The following is a 16,432-nucleotide window of genomic DNA, read 5'->3' as shown; positions in this document are numbered from 1 at the left end:
GGAAATGATGTAAAGTAGACTCCATTAATGAGTGGGTACATAAGAGAAATCATGAAAGGAACGAACACATACACAGGATAGATGAATGGAAGATTGTGAAAATCGTAAGAAGTAAATCACCAGCTGATTAAGAAAAAAAAATCCCGTTAAAGGAAAAGATAGTGACAACCTAAGGAGCACTGAAAGAAACAGCCTTTAGGCTAGGAAGAAAGACGAAGAAGACTTATAAGCGTACTTTGTGTACAGTATTTTATCTTGGGTCAACTATGTTTTCGACCTACGTCCACAAAGTGTCTTCCCTCAATCATTGGTCCCGGCATTTCTACGTCGACAAACACCAATGCGATCACTGATCACGGTAAATGGTTGACAGATGGGGACTGAGAGACAGATTTCTTTGTGGAGATCTCATATTCAATTTTCCGCTGAGAGGATACTCGACGTCTGAGGCTAAATTAAGACGCCGCTACGACAGCTGAGGGAATCGATGCCGGTAGGCAGTCGCTATAAACAGAATCTGCCGCACGCCGTTATTCATGACAGGCACAGCGCTACAAGTCCGAAATATCGCAGCACACACTCGTATATCAATGTCAGAGAACTGTCTGAACGATATAAGTAAGGAGGAGCGTTCAGTCAGTACTGCACAACATTTGTTTTTCTGAAAGCAAGTTGGTTTCATTTAGGATTCCAATATACCATAGTACTCCTCATCCTTTTGGTCGCAAAAACCTATTTTTCAACAAAATCTCCGTTCAATGGTTCAAAAATGGTTCAAATGGCTCTGAGCACTATGGGACTTAACATCTTAGGTCATCAGTCCCCTAGAACGTAGAACTACTTAAACCTAACTAACCTAAGCACATCATACACATCCATGCCCGAGGCAGGATTCGAACCTGCGACGGTAGCAGTCACGCGGTTCCGGACTGAAGCGCCTAGAACCTCTCGGCCACACCGGCCGGCACACAGAAGTTTAAAACACGCAGGAAAAAGACAGAAATCAAATTAGAAAAAAGACGGCTAATGTTGTGTGAGTGCTTCAATGAGTGAGTCATAACTAGCTGCAACAGATATTGCACATTTTGAGAAATTAAAACACATCAGGACTCGCTTAGGAATGTGCTCGAAGATCTAGGCGAAACTGTCTTAAACAGAACAGAAATTCAAACCAGAATAAGTAACAGAAAAAATTGAGAAGTGGTGAGTTTCCAAGGGAAAACAGTCAACATAAAAAAGGGAAGAAAATAAACAGCTAGAGGAGCAATGGGGAACTATGACTCTAATTCAGCTGCTTAAAAGTGATCCTGTAACTATACGAAAGCCAAATGTTTAATTTTGTAGAAATCTTTACAGAGAAAGTGTACTGTTTCAGACACTCGCTCCTTAAAATTCGTTATACAAAGCATTTATAGCGTGGAACGCCTCTAAACTATGAAGTGATAATTTGTCAGCTACACAGTTAACCGATATTTTGGGTCTGTCCGCAAAACTAAACCGTTATTTTTCCGAAGGTATGCAGTTCTGCTGTACAAGTAAATGATACTGGAATACTCTTGGGTACTATATTCCGGAGAAAAAATAGTTCACCGTTCGTATCCCCAGGGGGCACTATTCAGGAGGACGCCACCAGGAGAAACCAAACTGCCATTCTACGGGAGTTCAGATGGTTCAAATCTTGTGGCATGTGGATACAAATATCGAACTATAATTGCATTTGGGCACCTAGTAAGAAAAATGGTTCAAATGGCTCTGAGCAGTATGGGACTTAACTTCTGAGGTCATCAGTCCCCTAGAACTTAGAACTACTTAAACCTAAGGACATCACACACATCCATGCCCGAGGCAGGATTCGAACCTGCGACCGTAGCAGTTGCGCGGTTCCAGACAGTAGCGCCTAGAACCGCTCGGCCACCCCGACCGGTTCTACGGGAGTGTTACATCCCTTAATCAGGTAGGTATGTTAGAGAATTCAAAGAGGGAAATGTATAGGCTGAATTATAGTGCGAGTTAGTGAAGCGCGGTGGTAGTAAGAACAAGAGATCTGGTCAGTTCACCATACGACTTGGTCCGGCACCTCAGCCAGTTGGCATCGTCTTAATCTAGGTTCCTTTGGCGCAGTGGGTGTCATAAGTATTTCGTCGGATAAGTTAATTGGGATTCTCGAGTTCGAGCACACTTCCGAGCTCTGTAGCGATTGTCCCGTGGCAGGTAGCGTGGCGTCGCTATTGAGTAAGAGCAAACACGGCAGGCGTCCGCTTCCGTCCTGCGGAAGTGGTGAGGCCGCAGACCGGCCACTGCCGGCCAGTCACAGGTGGACGCCGAAAAATTCATTACTGCCTCGAAACCTACAGGCGCCGTTGCAGCATGTCACCGTAGGAACCACTCACTAACATTCTGGTGTCGGAAAAAATCATCTTCATCACAAGCTTCGATATTTGCCTGGTACCAAACGCCTCAGTTCTATTCGTTGTCCACTACATCTACATCTACATCTACATTTATACTCCGCAAGCCACCCAACGGTGTGTGGCGGAGGGCACTTTACGTGCCACTGTCATTACCTCCCTTTCCTGTTCCAGTCGCGTATGGTTCGCGGGAAGAACTATGAAAGCCTCCGTGCGCGCTCTAATCTCTCTAATTTTACATTCGTGATCTCCTCGGGAGGTATAAGTAGGGGGAAGCAATATATTCGATACCTCATCCAGAAACGCACCCTCTCGAAACCTGGCGAGCAAGCTACACCGCGATGCAGAGCGCCTCTCTTGCAGAGTCTGCCACTTGAGTTTGCTAAACATCTCCGTAACTCTATCACGGTTACCAAATAACCCTGTGACGAAACGCGCCGCTCTTCTTTGGATCTTCTCTATCTCCTCCGTCAACCCGGATCCCACACTGATGAGCAATACTGCTACCAGTGTTTGTTCCGCTATCATATAATCATAGAATAAAGGATCCTTCTTTCTATGTATTCGCAATACATTACATTTGTCTATGTTAAGAGTCAGTTGCCACTCCCTGCACCAAGTGCCTATCCGCTGCAGATCTTCCTGCATTTCGCTACACTTTTCTAATGCTGCAACTTCTCTGTATACTACAGCACCATCCGCGAAAAGCCGCATGGACATGCACTGTATCGTTCACCTACAGGGAGACAGTTATTGAAATACATGAAATAAAATCGTGATAACTTATGAACGGTTTGCGTTACGACGTTCAAACTGCACGGTTGGTCACGGGGCGTGATCTTCTTTCATTTGGATGGGTGCATCAATAAGCAAAAATGGCGCATCTGCGGGACTGAGAACCAGGATTTCGCCGTCAAGAAGTCTCTTCACACTCAACGAGTGACTGTATGGTGTGCAATGTCCAGTCACGGAGTTGTTGTTGTTGTTGTTGTGGTCTTCAGTCCTGTGACTGGTTTGATGCAGCTCTCAATGCTACCCTATCCTGTGCAAGCTTCTTCATCTCCCAGTACTTACTGCAACCTACATCCTTCAGAATCTGCTTAGTGTATTCATGTCTTGGTCTCCCTCTACGATTTTTACCCTCCACGCTGCCCTCCAATGCTAAATTTGTGATCCCTACATGCCTCAGAACACGTCCTACCAAACGGTCCTTTCTTCTTGTCAAGATGTGCCACAAACTCATCTTCTCCCCAATTCTATTCAATACCTCACGGAGTAATCGGTGCGATATTCCTTGATGGCACAGTGACTACCGAACGGTACATGAAATTTTGGAAGATGATTTCATATCCATTATCCAAAGCGACCCTGATTTCGACAAGATGTGGTTCATCCAAGACGGAGCTCGATCCCATCGAAGCGGAGAGTGTTTGATGACCAGGAGAAGCACTTTGGGGACCGCATTCTGGCTCTGGGATACCCAGATTCCACTAGCATGGGCTTCGATTGGCCGTCATATTCTCCGAATCTGAACACATGCGACTCCTTTTTGTGGGTCTACATTGAAAACAAGGTGTACAGCAATAACCCCCAAAACCATTTCTGTACTGAAAACAGCCATTCAGGAGGTCATCGACAGCATCGATGTTCCGACACTTAGCGACTCATGCAGAATTTCGCTATTCGTCTGCGCCACATCATTGGCAATGATGGCAGGCATATCGAACGTGCCATAACCTAAATCAGAATATCTGTAGTGACGTTTACATGTTGAATAAAGCTTGTGCACGCTGTAGTTGGTAACTAATTTACGCTTTTTTTCATATAGTTCAATAATGGTCACCCTGTACGATTTCATCTTTTGCCTAAGCTGTTTGACGACCGCCTAATTGGCACATATTCTCCCCTTCGCTTTCCATATCTAAAGAGTCATTTTCTGTAGTTGTTCACCGGGCACTGGTATCCTTCCCAGCTCTATTGTTAGCTCCAAATACCCTCTTTGACATATTTTATACCAGGTTACCTCGGAGAGGAAGTTACACATTATGATAAGCCAAGAAATTTTTATTCAGTGGTACATTACACTTTAAGTGTCAGAGATACGTGACACTATTTTTCGGCATAGTCACTAAATCTCTTTAAACAACGGTCGGAAAGTACAACTAACCGCTCAATAACTCGCCGGTTCGAAGCTGCTCCTTGGTCGCGAAACCATACGAGAACCACTAACTGAACTTCCTCATCGCTGGAAAATCTGCGAATCACTTCCTAGATATCCTGAACATTCTCGTCTGCGGTCGACGTCGATGGTCTTTTTCCCGATCAGCGTCACCCAGGTCTGTTACGGTGTTCGTCAAATTTTTATCACCGTTTGACAACGGCTCGACTCGACACTGCATTTAGTCCATATCAAAAAAAATTCACGGCGAATCTGTATGCAATTTAGATGTTTTCCCCCAAGAATCGTACTTTCCCGCCTGCTCCAAATTAGAACTTCGTTTCCAGCTGCCGCGCCATTTCACCCGCACACTATGCTGCATCTGTTATCCGTATCGCAGCAGATCTGTGTCACCTGACACATGTACCGCGTCAGACGTACGGGAGATGCAGAACATGTACTCTCTTCTGGCATCGCGCCGCTGTTGTTGAGCTATGGACTTAGCGTGGGATGACGTGTCTAACTTTTTGAAGTTTTTATTTACTGTACACCTACATCTATCTACATCTGTTCTCCGTAAGCTACCTTATGGTCTGACAAACGGCAGTTGTGGTATCATAATCGTTACCCCTGTTCCCTGTTCTGTTCGCAAAAGCTGCATGGGACGGACGCTTGTTTTCAAGACTCCGTATGAGCTCTAATTTTTCAGACATTCTCGTCGTTCTCATCACAGGCCGTTCTAAGAACATACGATCTCGGAATTTCTACAGTACGAGGGAGAAGATTGGTGTTTTAGGTCCCGTCGACAACGGGGTTATTAGAGTCGGGGCACAAGCTCTGATTAGGGAATGGTGGGGAAGAAAGTTGACTATGTTCTTTCCTAGGCACTATCCCGGCATTTGCCTGAAGCGATTTAGGGAAAACACAGAAAACCTAAATCAGGGTGGCCGGACGCAGGTTTGAACCGTTGTCCTTCCGAATGCGAGTCCAGTGAGCTAACCACTGCGCCCCGTCGCTCGGTAAACCTCTCCGTAATGCACAAGGCCTCTCTTGCAGCGGTTACCACTGCAAATTGTTGGATGTCTCCGCAACGTTATCGCAGTTTCTAAACGATGCCATGGCGAAAGCTTTTCGTTTGGTCTATTCTCTCTTGCCTATTAACCCGTCCTCGTAAGGCTACTATACTCATGAGCATTATCCAAGAATCGGTCGAACGAGTAGTTAGGTAAGCAGCCTCCTGGATAAATTACATTTGCTTAAGATTCTTTTCATGAATTTCAAACTGGCGTCTGTTTTTCCTACAGGCAGTTTGATGTGTTTATTCCAAGTTAGATCGCTCTAGACGACTGCTCCTAGGTATTATACTGTAGTTACTGCTCCTAGTCATTTATCACCAGTAGCGTCGTGAACAGTAATGGATTTCTGTGCCAATTTATGTGCAGTATGTTACATCCACTCACATTCAAGATCTGCTTGTCCCTGCCATCATTCGTCGATCCTTTGCAGATTTTCCTGCATTTGACTGCCGTATTCTGACTTAGTAATATTCTAATAGATAACGGTACCGTTGCGAACAGCCTCACGGGGCTCCCGAAACCTTGGAGAACCCCTGAACGTACCTTTACATCCAATACATTCATCCCATTGAGAACAACATATTGAGATCTATTTTCTGAGAACTCAAAATCTGTCTCGATACTTGGTAAACCAATGTTTAGTGCGTTAAACGATAATGCGAAAGTGTACATCGAATGCATTCCGCAAGTCAAGGCACCAACCGTTGTCTACGGCTGTATGGGTCTCATGAACGAACAGAGCGAACTGAATCTCGAAAGATCTCCGTTTTTGGAAGCCATGATCATTTTTACAAGGGAGATTTTCATTCTCCAAATCCGTCACAATGCGTAAGCGTAAAACATATGGATTCTCTGGTTTATGTCCGGATCTTTATCCACATTAAATTTCTTGTACAAAGTTTTTTTTTCCTGTATTAAGCTCATGTTTATTTAAATAAATACTTTATACCATTCACAATTAGAAAACTTTCATTTCAAGCAGCTTGGTGTTAAAAAAAAGTTATAGGTAAGATCATAATACACATGCCCTGAAAGAGATGGTTTTACTTGCATCCAAACACAAATTGTCAAATACATGCCACACATACTTTTGTTCTGTTGAAAATTCTATTATATGCATCAGTATCTCAGTCGCATGTCACAATCTACAGAGCAGTGTCAAATATAGCATCTTGTAATTACATAAGTAAGGAAGACGTAGTAGAACCTAACGTCTGAACATACGATATTACGCAGTTCAATGTTAATATGATGTGGTATTTACACCTCTATTTTTAGAGCGAAAAGCATTAAATATTCATGGATATATACTTTGACCCATATCTGATTTTTGCTGTTATCGGTTGCCATATTCTATATGGCTGTGAGGATAATGATGTATGTCTCACAAATAGGTTATGTTTCATTGTGTAATGTAAGTGCGTCGTAGGGTAAATATCTTATCACTTCTTATCTGTACGTACGAGGACTTTGAGAAATATAGTATTTCAAACAAAAATACATACTAATGCCAGATAGTAGTTTTTATTCGCCGTCATAGGGGGTAAGGTGACTGAAAAGTTTGAGACGCATTGCTTTTACTGCCTTAATAACAAGATATGGTATATTTCATACTACAGCTTCATCGTCGATTCTTCACTTACTTCAGCAACGAATTTCTCTAACAAGCATGTTGTAGCCCTAACGATGACGTTGAATTTCCTAACGTTTACCGGTGGCCTGATAAAAACATCTGTGGGAAATTTCATCCGCAAGTAAGTTGAAGGTTTGTCGCTGCAACCGTCCTTTTGTAAGTTCATTGGCGTTTAGTATGAAGGCTGTTTTTAAGGCAGTCATTAAACTTGTCATTTAACATTTGGTCATTATATTGTATCCACCTATAGCTAAACTAGAAAAAAGGCCCAATATCATCATAAAAATTCAGACATACCAAAAATCACGTTTCGGATTTTTCATGCCTAAACTTAAATTTTAGTAGATATACATTTGTGTGTAAAAACCCCTATGCGTTCATAAAAGTCTGCGAAATTGTCTGCCACCTTGAAGTATGCTTTTATCTTGTATCAAACGGAACGTCCACTTCTTCGAGCCGTTCTTCATGTAAAGCTACTTTTACTATGAAGAACAACAGGCTATGAACTCTGGACACAACCTGCTTTGTTGACCAAACCTCAGCGCAATTTGCAACTCAAATTACAATTCAGTCGTTTCACAAGAACATCTTCTCTGACAAATTTCTGTCGTCAGAGTCTTCTCTTTTCTTCGTTCTACATTCTAAAGATCTGAGTTGACAAAAACCATGGAAATTCGCCAGGTAGGAGGTCCATAAAGCGACGTACGGGACTGCAGACACTGATCGAGTACTTGCGATGATTGAAACTCATGAAAAGGGTGTCTTTCGCCGCCGCACGACGCCCCAGGTGCACGTCGAACATAAAAACCAAACTCCCAACAAGCACTGAATCGTCTCAGCACCTTAACTGACGCTAATAATGCTGCGTAAACTTAACTGAACGCCAATTATGAACGATTACTCAATTATACTAACTGCTAAAAGTACAGGTCTTTCACAAAACCCATGAAATATTAACCAACGTATCTGTACTCTTACAAGTCGGTACGCTCAAACCTCCGCTGCATAACAAAGACGATTCACGTTAACACAAGGTCTGTTCGGAAAGTATATTCTTTAGGCAGTTATCGACACACTGGTAACCGCTGGTGCTCATTACTTTTAAACGTCTTCAGTGCGTATTTCTTTCCAATGATCTGTTCCACTGATAAACAGTACATCGATATTTGCAAAAAAGGAACTTGTTGTCTCGTCATGGCCGTATGATGGACGTCTCTATAGGCGGAGAATCGTCTTCTACCCAAACGTCTTCTCACCTGAAAGAGATGGAACTTACTTGTTACGTGGTCGGAGCTGTAGGATGGTCCAGTATCTTCGAGTGCTGCAGAAAATCAAGTCTACTGATGACTGATGAGAGCTGATCTGCCACTCGTCTCCTCAGATCAGTGGAGAAGCACTTGAGAGGCAGGCGACTACCAATTCTGAGATATCGGTTGAAATGAGCAGCGTCATTGGAAATGTGCTAGTCTGACAGCTTCTGAATATTTTTCTTAGTTATAGTTATTGTTACTTTACTTTTTAAATTATACCATAATCAGTGGATGAAACTCTGAGATTGCGTTTTATGTAATTAAAAATAAAAATTAGTAATGTAAGTGGACAGTATTTAGAATTACTATCGCTATAAAAGATTGAATATAACATTTTATAAAAAAGAAAACATTACTATAACGATGTTTTATATTGTTGAGCTTGCGGGTGCTCTGTGGTACAGTAGGATGTCGGTGATTTATAGAACAGCAAGCAAAATTAGCTTCAGTGATGTCTTCAAAAAGTAAGAAAATTGATTTATTTCTTGATTACATGAAACAACGTCAAATTCGGATTTAGCAGCCGACTGTGACAATCAAAATTATGTACTTTATTTTCTATGCCATTAATGATAACGACGACTTGAGATTAAATTACTACTGCAATAAACTTGGACTCTTTGACTTCCTGACAAGAGCTCAAAACGCACTTACGTTTCAGCTTCTTAGAAATGCTTCCGATGTATAGTGCCTTGTTTGTATACTCCTGAGGCTACTTGGAAAGGAAAAGTTTACAGCGAGATATATGTTTGTTGACATCTCCCCGCCATCGTTCTCTAAATCTAAATCAAATTAGAATTACATTAATACATTCAGTTGCTGATGGACGTTGATGTATATCAACGGGGAGAGGTGAAAATGTGTGCCCCGACTGGGACTCGAAACCGGGATCTCCTGCTTACATGGCACCCGCTCTATCCATTTCTTTTTTTTAATTTTTTTTAATCTCATTTTGCCGGCCGCTGGTGGCTGAGCGGTTCTGGCGCTACAGTCTGGAACCGCGCGACCGCTACGGTCGCGGGTTCGAATCCTGCCTCGGGCATGGATGTGTGTGATGTCTTTAGGTTGGTTAGGTTTACGTAGTTCTAAGTTCTAGGGGACTTATGACCTCAGCAGTTGAGTCCCATAGTGCTCAGAGCCATTTGAACCATTTAATCTCATTTTGTTCGCTTTCGTCCGTTGCATCTGCTCGGGGCGGACATCGTAAGACACCCGTTGAAGTTCGTCGTTGATCAGTTAACTCAGTTTTTTTTTTTTTATTAGAAAGAGCAGCTAACCCTCTGACCGAACACGCTGAGCTCCCGTGCCGGAAACTTTATTTTCTATGCCATCCATCTGAGCCACCGAGGCCACAGAGGATAGTGCGACTGCAGTGACTATCTCGGCCGGCCGAAGTGGCCGTGCGGTTCTAGGCGCTGCAGTCTGGAACCGCGGGACCGCTACGGTCGCGGGTTCGAATCCTGCCTCGGGCATGGATGTGTGTGATGTCCTTAGGTTAGTTAGGTTTAACTAGTTCTAAGTTCTAGGGGACTAATGACCTGAGAAGTTGAGTCCCATAGTGCTCAGAGCCATTTGACTATCTCGCGCACGCCTCCCGCGAGACCCACATTCTCACCTTGTATGTCCACACACTACATTCGTAATGTCCCACCCCAACATTACTCGTGAAAGACATTCTTACCAAGGAGCTGATGGAGGATGAGGACCCATAAGAGGGGTGGGGGGCGCTGGGCAGACGCGACAGGGAGTGGGATAGGCATAGGAGGGGAATACCAAAGGACTCGGGGGGGGGGGGGAGAGAAGGGAGGTAGGGAGAGGTTTAGTGGGGAGAAAACAGGACGGAAGGGGGGAAGAGGGAGCCCAGGGAAAGGACAGAGGAAAGGAGGGGGAGTGAGGATCAGAGTTGATAGGAGGGATAAATGGAGGGAGAGAGGGCATCATCTGGGAGGGGGAGTTGATGGAAGCCACCTTGGGAAAGGAGATGTCAGGTGTAGAGATGGAGGGATTCTCTCTTTCATTACAGCTCCTTTTATACCCGATTGTCATGCGCAGTCACTGACGTTTTGCTGTCCAGCGTCATCTGTCGGACATTTTGTGAACCTTTTTTTTTTGTTCTAATAAAGTCCCATGTCAGTCCAAGCATGTGTGCCAATTTTTACTTCTCTATCTACATTATTCTGTGGTTTATTAAGTTTTCAAATTTATACTGACTTTTTGATCACCCGGTATTTTAACTTGCTGAAGACGAAGCGAAAAAACACTAATGATGAGACAAAAGAAATATAAAATTTACAATTTTTAAAGTCTCTTTTATGTTAGTCAGATCCTACATGGAGCTCAAATGTCATGATTGTGGCATGATTAGTAACACAGTTACAGGTGGAAAAAAATTATTTTGTTATGCATTTGTACTGCAGGATTCGGCGAAGACGTTTCCAACGCTATTTTTGTCTCTTTAGAAGTTTTTGCGTTAGAAATCTTCAAAGCAAAACTGTACTACCGGAATCTTACACAATGTTTTGAATTAGTATGTGGGTGGACTAACGCTGTAAGTATGCAAAGGGCATTCTGGGTGACTTCTCGAGCGAGTATATAAAATTTCTAAAAAAAACGAACTGATACACATTTCAGAAAAGACTTTTTTGTTTTCTTTATTGAGTTTCGATTTCCCCCGAAGGGGGCGGGCTGTCAGCAGCTTAGTACGCCGCTCTTCAGCCTACAGAATTTGTTTTAAAAAGATGAAGCTAATAAATAATAAAAGCAGGCGATAAAATCGGTGACTTAAATGGTAAAATAGCGGAAAATTGTGGAACTTCAAACTTTTTTTTCTTTATTGAGTCAGAAAAGACGTGTAAAATCTCTTAAAAAGTTGAAAATTACACGGATGTTTGAGGGTAGGATCCAGGAATAATTGTAACGATTCGATGTATCTATCACGCTCACGGTCAGTGAAGATAAAGTAACGTAGGGCGTTCAGTGAGTAACGTAACACTTTTTTTCCGGGCTAATTTGGGTTGAAAAGAAGAAATGCAGAATTTGCTGTGGGACATCATGGATTAGTCCCTCTTCAGCCCCTATAGTTTCATGAAGTTCCGATAGGTGGCGCCGCTATACACAGCCTTCAAAATGGCGTCTGTAACAGACGTGCGTTCCAAGTAGAGAGCTGTCGCTGAGTTTCTTTTGGCGGAAAACCAGGACATCGCAGATATTCACAGGCGTTGTAGAATGTCTACGGAGACCTGGTAGTGAACAAAAGCACGACGAGTCGCTGGACGTCTCAGTTCTTCCTCAGCCATTCTACAGCCCGGATCTCACACCTTCCGACTTCCATCTGTTTGGCCCAAGACTGCACTCTGCGAGAAGCAGTACGTGAACGATGGAATGTTATTGACGCAACAAGACTTTGGGTCCGACGTCGACCAGTAAAGTGGTACCATGCGGACATACACGCCCTCCCAGTTGGTGGCCTAAGGTCGTGATTATGTTGAAAAACAGGGTTTTGTAGTCAAAAGAGTGAGGAATAATGTGGTGTATTGGGACCCAACCTGCTTTAGCAAAAAAGTTTTGCATTACTTATTGAACGCCCTCGCATAAATGATACATTTAGTAATAACTTGTCCACTGCTTGCTCCATAAGAATTGTGCAGGTAACTGTTACACGATGATTTTTTTTATGCTGATTGTACGATTTAATTTTTGTTGGCACTTAAATTCATGTGAACAGCGCATGACGTATTAGATGGATGTAAAAATAAGAAGGTATTCTACGAGTATTAATGAAAGATAAAGAAAAACTTCCATATTTTTACTGGGCGTTAATCTCCGAATAATATGAAAATGGAGAAGAAAAGAGATTTTAGCATCCCAAGCGGCCACTCAAAATCTTTACGTTCCCTTATTAATCGTTCTCAGGAAATTGGCAGAAACTGACAATCCTCTAAAATTGAGGTAATAACGTAATGGTATTTAAATAAAAGCAATTGCGACAGTTATATTACTGACATAAATGATTCCCTGTCTTCGGCCTTCACGGTTCTAGGATCACGTAAACACACCGAGTACAGAAATGACGAGTTTTGTTTTTACATCCAAAGGTGTTTCACCGACAGAAGTAAATCGTTTCTTCTTTATCCAGTTTTTCACGATCGACAACGTTTTACGATCTCCGTCAGGAGACACCTGCATATAAACCTTAATAGATCTGCCTTATCGACTGAGAGGACAGGAAAGTACAGAAACGTTACTATCGAGGATCTAGACGGGCTGCCTTGCATTCGTAACAGAGATGGGAACCACACAACACATGTCTCTGTAAGACAAAAACACAATTATGTTTGAAGTGTATCAGCAAATATTATTGATTTGGTAGTGCACCCAATAAACCACACATAATCAAGAGCAGGTATATCGCGAATACGTTGCTGCTGCGGTAGTAGAGAGTAATAAATTGTTGTACAAAGTGATTTTTTGTAGCACGTAAAAGTATCAGACGTGGATGCACGTTCGTAGCATTATCCACTTGGCGTCCTGTACGAGTCCTAGGTATTGGTCAGGTACATTTCCTAACATCCTACGCTAGTACACTATTAAACGAAATGTCTTTCTCTCTGTGTGACGTCATGGTGTATAAACATACATAAAATGCCTTACCATGGTATCCAGGAAGTACTGGTCACAAAAATGAGTATACGACGCATTTTAGTGTCGCAAATAGCTGTCATTGATCTAGATAATATTGTATGGAGTGATGTGTAATTGTACACGACTCAGTACGAAAGTAGCGGCGGGAAAATGTTAAAGACGCATGTCGATATTATCTTGTAATGTTATGACAACAGTAAATTTGGGTGGAGCTCATAGATGACCTCAAGTAGTTTGTCTTGGTTTGGATCTCTGCACATTAGTTCATGTTGTTGGCTAAGTGAACACATGTGTTTATGCCATTTTTAATTTACTACAATATTTCATATTCAGATATTCTCTCGACATGATAATTCTCCGTTGTAAAAGCAAATATGATTATCTGGGAGATAGTTGTAAAACATGATTTTTTGTTGTTCGGGCGTGCCTAAATACCTTACCTGCAGTCGCGCTATCCTCTGTGTCCTCGGTGGCTCAGGTGGATAGAGCGTCTGCCATGTAAGCAGGAGATCCCGGGTTCGAGTCCCGGTCGGGGCACACATTTTCATCTGTCCCCATTGACGTATGTCAACGCCTGTAAGCAGCTAAGGGTGTTCTTTAGTTGTAATTTCATTCTAACGAGCTGCATGGTCACCGATGGTATCTGTTCTTTCAGACATGCCCAAAAGAACAGATACCATCTTAGTATATATATAATGACTAACAAAATTAATAAATTTCAAAGCTATCCGCAGGATTTCATGGAGTGAGGGCATGCGGTCGTAATGCGTCTGTCTGATGGGCACCTTAATGCGGATGAGGTGACGCTGTGGCTGAGGCACTCAAATCGCATTCCGAAGGAACAGGATTCGAATCCCGTCCTGATACGTTGCATCTGTGTGCGAAATTCTGACTGATGTACGAGGTACAATATCTGGACCATATAAAAAGACGACTGCGAAGGAAGAAAGCGCAAAACAGCACACGCGCACGCAAGCACACACACACACGCGCACGCAAGCACACACACACACACACACACACACACACACACACACACACACAGAAAGAGAGAGGGAGAAAATCATATCTGAAAACACTGGAACACTGGAAAAAGAGAGTAAAGATATATGATTGCTGCAAAAGCTTTACTCTTGAAGTAATTTTAGTATACGTAGGACAACTGCACTTGTTTTTTGTTTATTGTTCAGCAACCGATTCCAGTCTACAGTCCTTGGGCAACATAAACAGCTGAGCTATAGACCGCAATCGGTTGTCTAATAACAAAAAGAAAAACGTTCAGCTGTTGAACAGACTATGAAATTCTTCAAGTTACTCAAGTATCTTACAGCTGTCAACGACGGCTTACACATAATGTTACTTTAGTAATGAAATTGTTACGAAAACAGGCTCTGAACGAAGCAGAGGCGAAACAGATGTTAGCGAACGAGCGTGCTGGCACGAGCTGCGTGCTGCCCCGTGCGTTATCGAGCGGCGAGCGTGCCGGGCGGCGGCGTGGTGGCGGGCCGCCGGTACTTACCGATGAAGCCGCGGGCCTCGCAGGTGGCCGCGAACAGCGCGAGCACGGCCAAGAGCGCGAGAGCGCGCCTCTGAGCCGCCATGGTGTGGCTGCCGGCGGCGTGCTGAGCAGGACTCAGCGCCCCGCGGCCAGCCGGCGCGCACCGCCACGCTGTGGCGGCGGCTGCAGCCCCGCGCGCCGTCTGCGCCGACGCCGACGCTGCCAACAGGTACCCCGAGCGCCCTCCGCCGGCGTGGGCGGCACTCCGGCCCCCGGACGGCCCGCACCGATCGATACTGGCCGAGCTACCTGGCCGCGGAGGGGCGTGCGCACGTCGACAGAGACGGTCGGACGCGGTGGGCGGCTGCGGGATCGAGACGGAGCGAGAGTGCGCGGGCGACGCTGCCGGGGCGCGCGCCCTTCGTTAAAGCCCGGGGACGACGCCCACGCGACGCTCCGGTGCGCTTGCGCAGTGGCTCGCTCGGCCCTTCGCGCAGGGCGGCGGTAGTACGGAGAACGACGGCCGCTCGGGCGCACGGCAGAGCGCGCGGCAGGCGCTCGCTGCCCGTTATCGCTCCCCTCCCCTCCCCTCCCCGCCCCTACCCGGCCGCAGCTGGAGGCAACATGGCGGCCGCCTGACGTCACCGCGCCCCCCGGCCGCGTCCTCCCCATGACCTATTGCAATAACGATTGTGCCACCCCCCCGCAGCCACCGCTGTCGCCCACTGTAACGGTGCTAGTGGCGCTATTGATCGCGCGAACACTTGTTGAGCTCCCTGTCGGCCGCCACCGTCGAATGGGACCTCGCCTCCCTGGACGCCGGCGCTGCGGAATGAATCTCTCTGTCTGCCCCACCACGAGTTTTCGTCTTATTTTCTCCGTGGCGCAGCAAACACTCGCCAGAATACACGCCTCGTCTACCACCAACTGCGTCCCGTTTGCGTGCAAAGGCAGCCCTACATGAAACACTACTTGCAGACTCTTGCACGGCGCCAGAACACTTGTTGAGCGACCATCTGTAGTCTGCTTTCCATTAACAAACGACAATATCTCGCTGAGTTGATTAGTAATTTTTTAACGCCCACTGTAGTTCATGCAGCGAAAGAGGGGCGTGAGAATTGATAGCCCTCTTGTCAGCTTCCATTGTGCTAGAGCAACAGCGAGGCGATGCCCTGCAGATGATTGTATGTGGCAGACCTGTGAACAACCGGGCCAACTTTGCTGTACCCGTTTCGGTTGCTTCGCTGTGGCCGTGCGGTTCTTCGCCCTTCAGTTCGGAACCGCGCTGCTGCCGCGGTTGCAGGTTCGAATCCTGCCTCATGCATGGATGTGTGTGATGTCCTTAGGTTAGGATTTAAGTCCCATAGTGCTCAGAGCCATTTTTTTCGTTACGGTTGTTTGTTCGCTGTGCAGACCGTACCCACAGCAGCAGTACAAGGCGGGTATGCGCACCTTATGAGCATCTCTTCAACGCTGGTACCCAGTCTGAATAGAATCAGGTGACAAAACTCATGGGATAGCGATATGCACATACACACATGGCGGTAGTATCGCTTACACAAGGGCAGTGCATTAGCGGAGCTGTCATTTGTACTCACGTGATTCATGTGAAAAGGCTTTCGACGTGATTATGGCAGCATGACGGAAATTAACAGATCAAATGAATTCGCAATTGCGAACAAGGACTACCATCAGCTGTACAATGGAA

General features: G+C 44.8%; 2 protein-coding genes and 1 non-coding gene across 4 annotated transcripts in view; 1 reads left to right on the top strand and 2 right to left on the bottom strand.

Moving 5' to 3' along the window:
* The window catches only part of LOC126253306 (receptor-type tyrosine-protein phosphatase N2), a 449,946-nt gene extending 435,036 nt beyond the window's left edge, over nucleotides 1–14,910 (bottom strand). For both annotated transcript variants that reach the window (XM_049954535.1, XM_049954536.1), the window contains exon 1: nucleotides 14,746–14,910. In XM_049954535.1, the coding sequence (XP_049810492.1) occupies nucleotides 14,746–14,827 (82 nt within the window). In that variant the 5' untranslated portion in view covers nucleotides 14,828–14,910. The remainder of the gene's footprint in view (nucleotides 1–14,745) is intronic.
* Trnat-ugu (transfer RNA threonine (anticodon UGU)) lies at nucleotides 13,690–13,763 on the top strand. The gene has a single exon. It is a non-coding gene; the product is annotated as a tRNA-Thr (tRNA).
* LOC126252268 (protein FAM246C-like) lies at nucleotides 14,860–15,396 on the bottom strand. The gene has a single exon (XM_049953141.1). The coding sequence runs from the start codon at nucleotides 15,394–15,396 to the stop codon at nucleotides 14,860–14,862; it is 537 nt and encodes a 178-aa protein (XP_049809098.1).
* Nucleotides 15,397–16,432: the final 1,036 nt, after the last annotated feature.

The sequence above is a fragment of the Schistocerca nitens genome, chromosome 4, assembly GCF_023898315.1.
Source record: "Schistocerca nitens isolate TAMUIC-IGC-003100 chromosome 4, iqSchNite1.1, whole genome shotgun sequence".
Taxonomy (NCBI): Eukaryota; Metazoa; Arthropoda; class Insecta; order Orthoptera; family Acrididae; genus Schistocerca; species Schistocerca nitens.
This window is presented reverse-complemented; position numbering and strand designations above follow the sequence as displayed.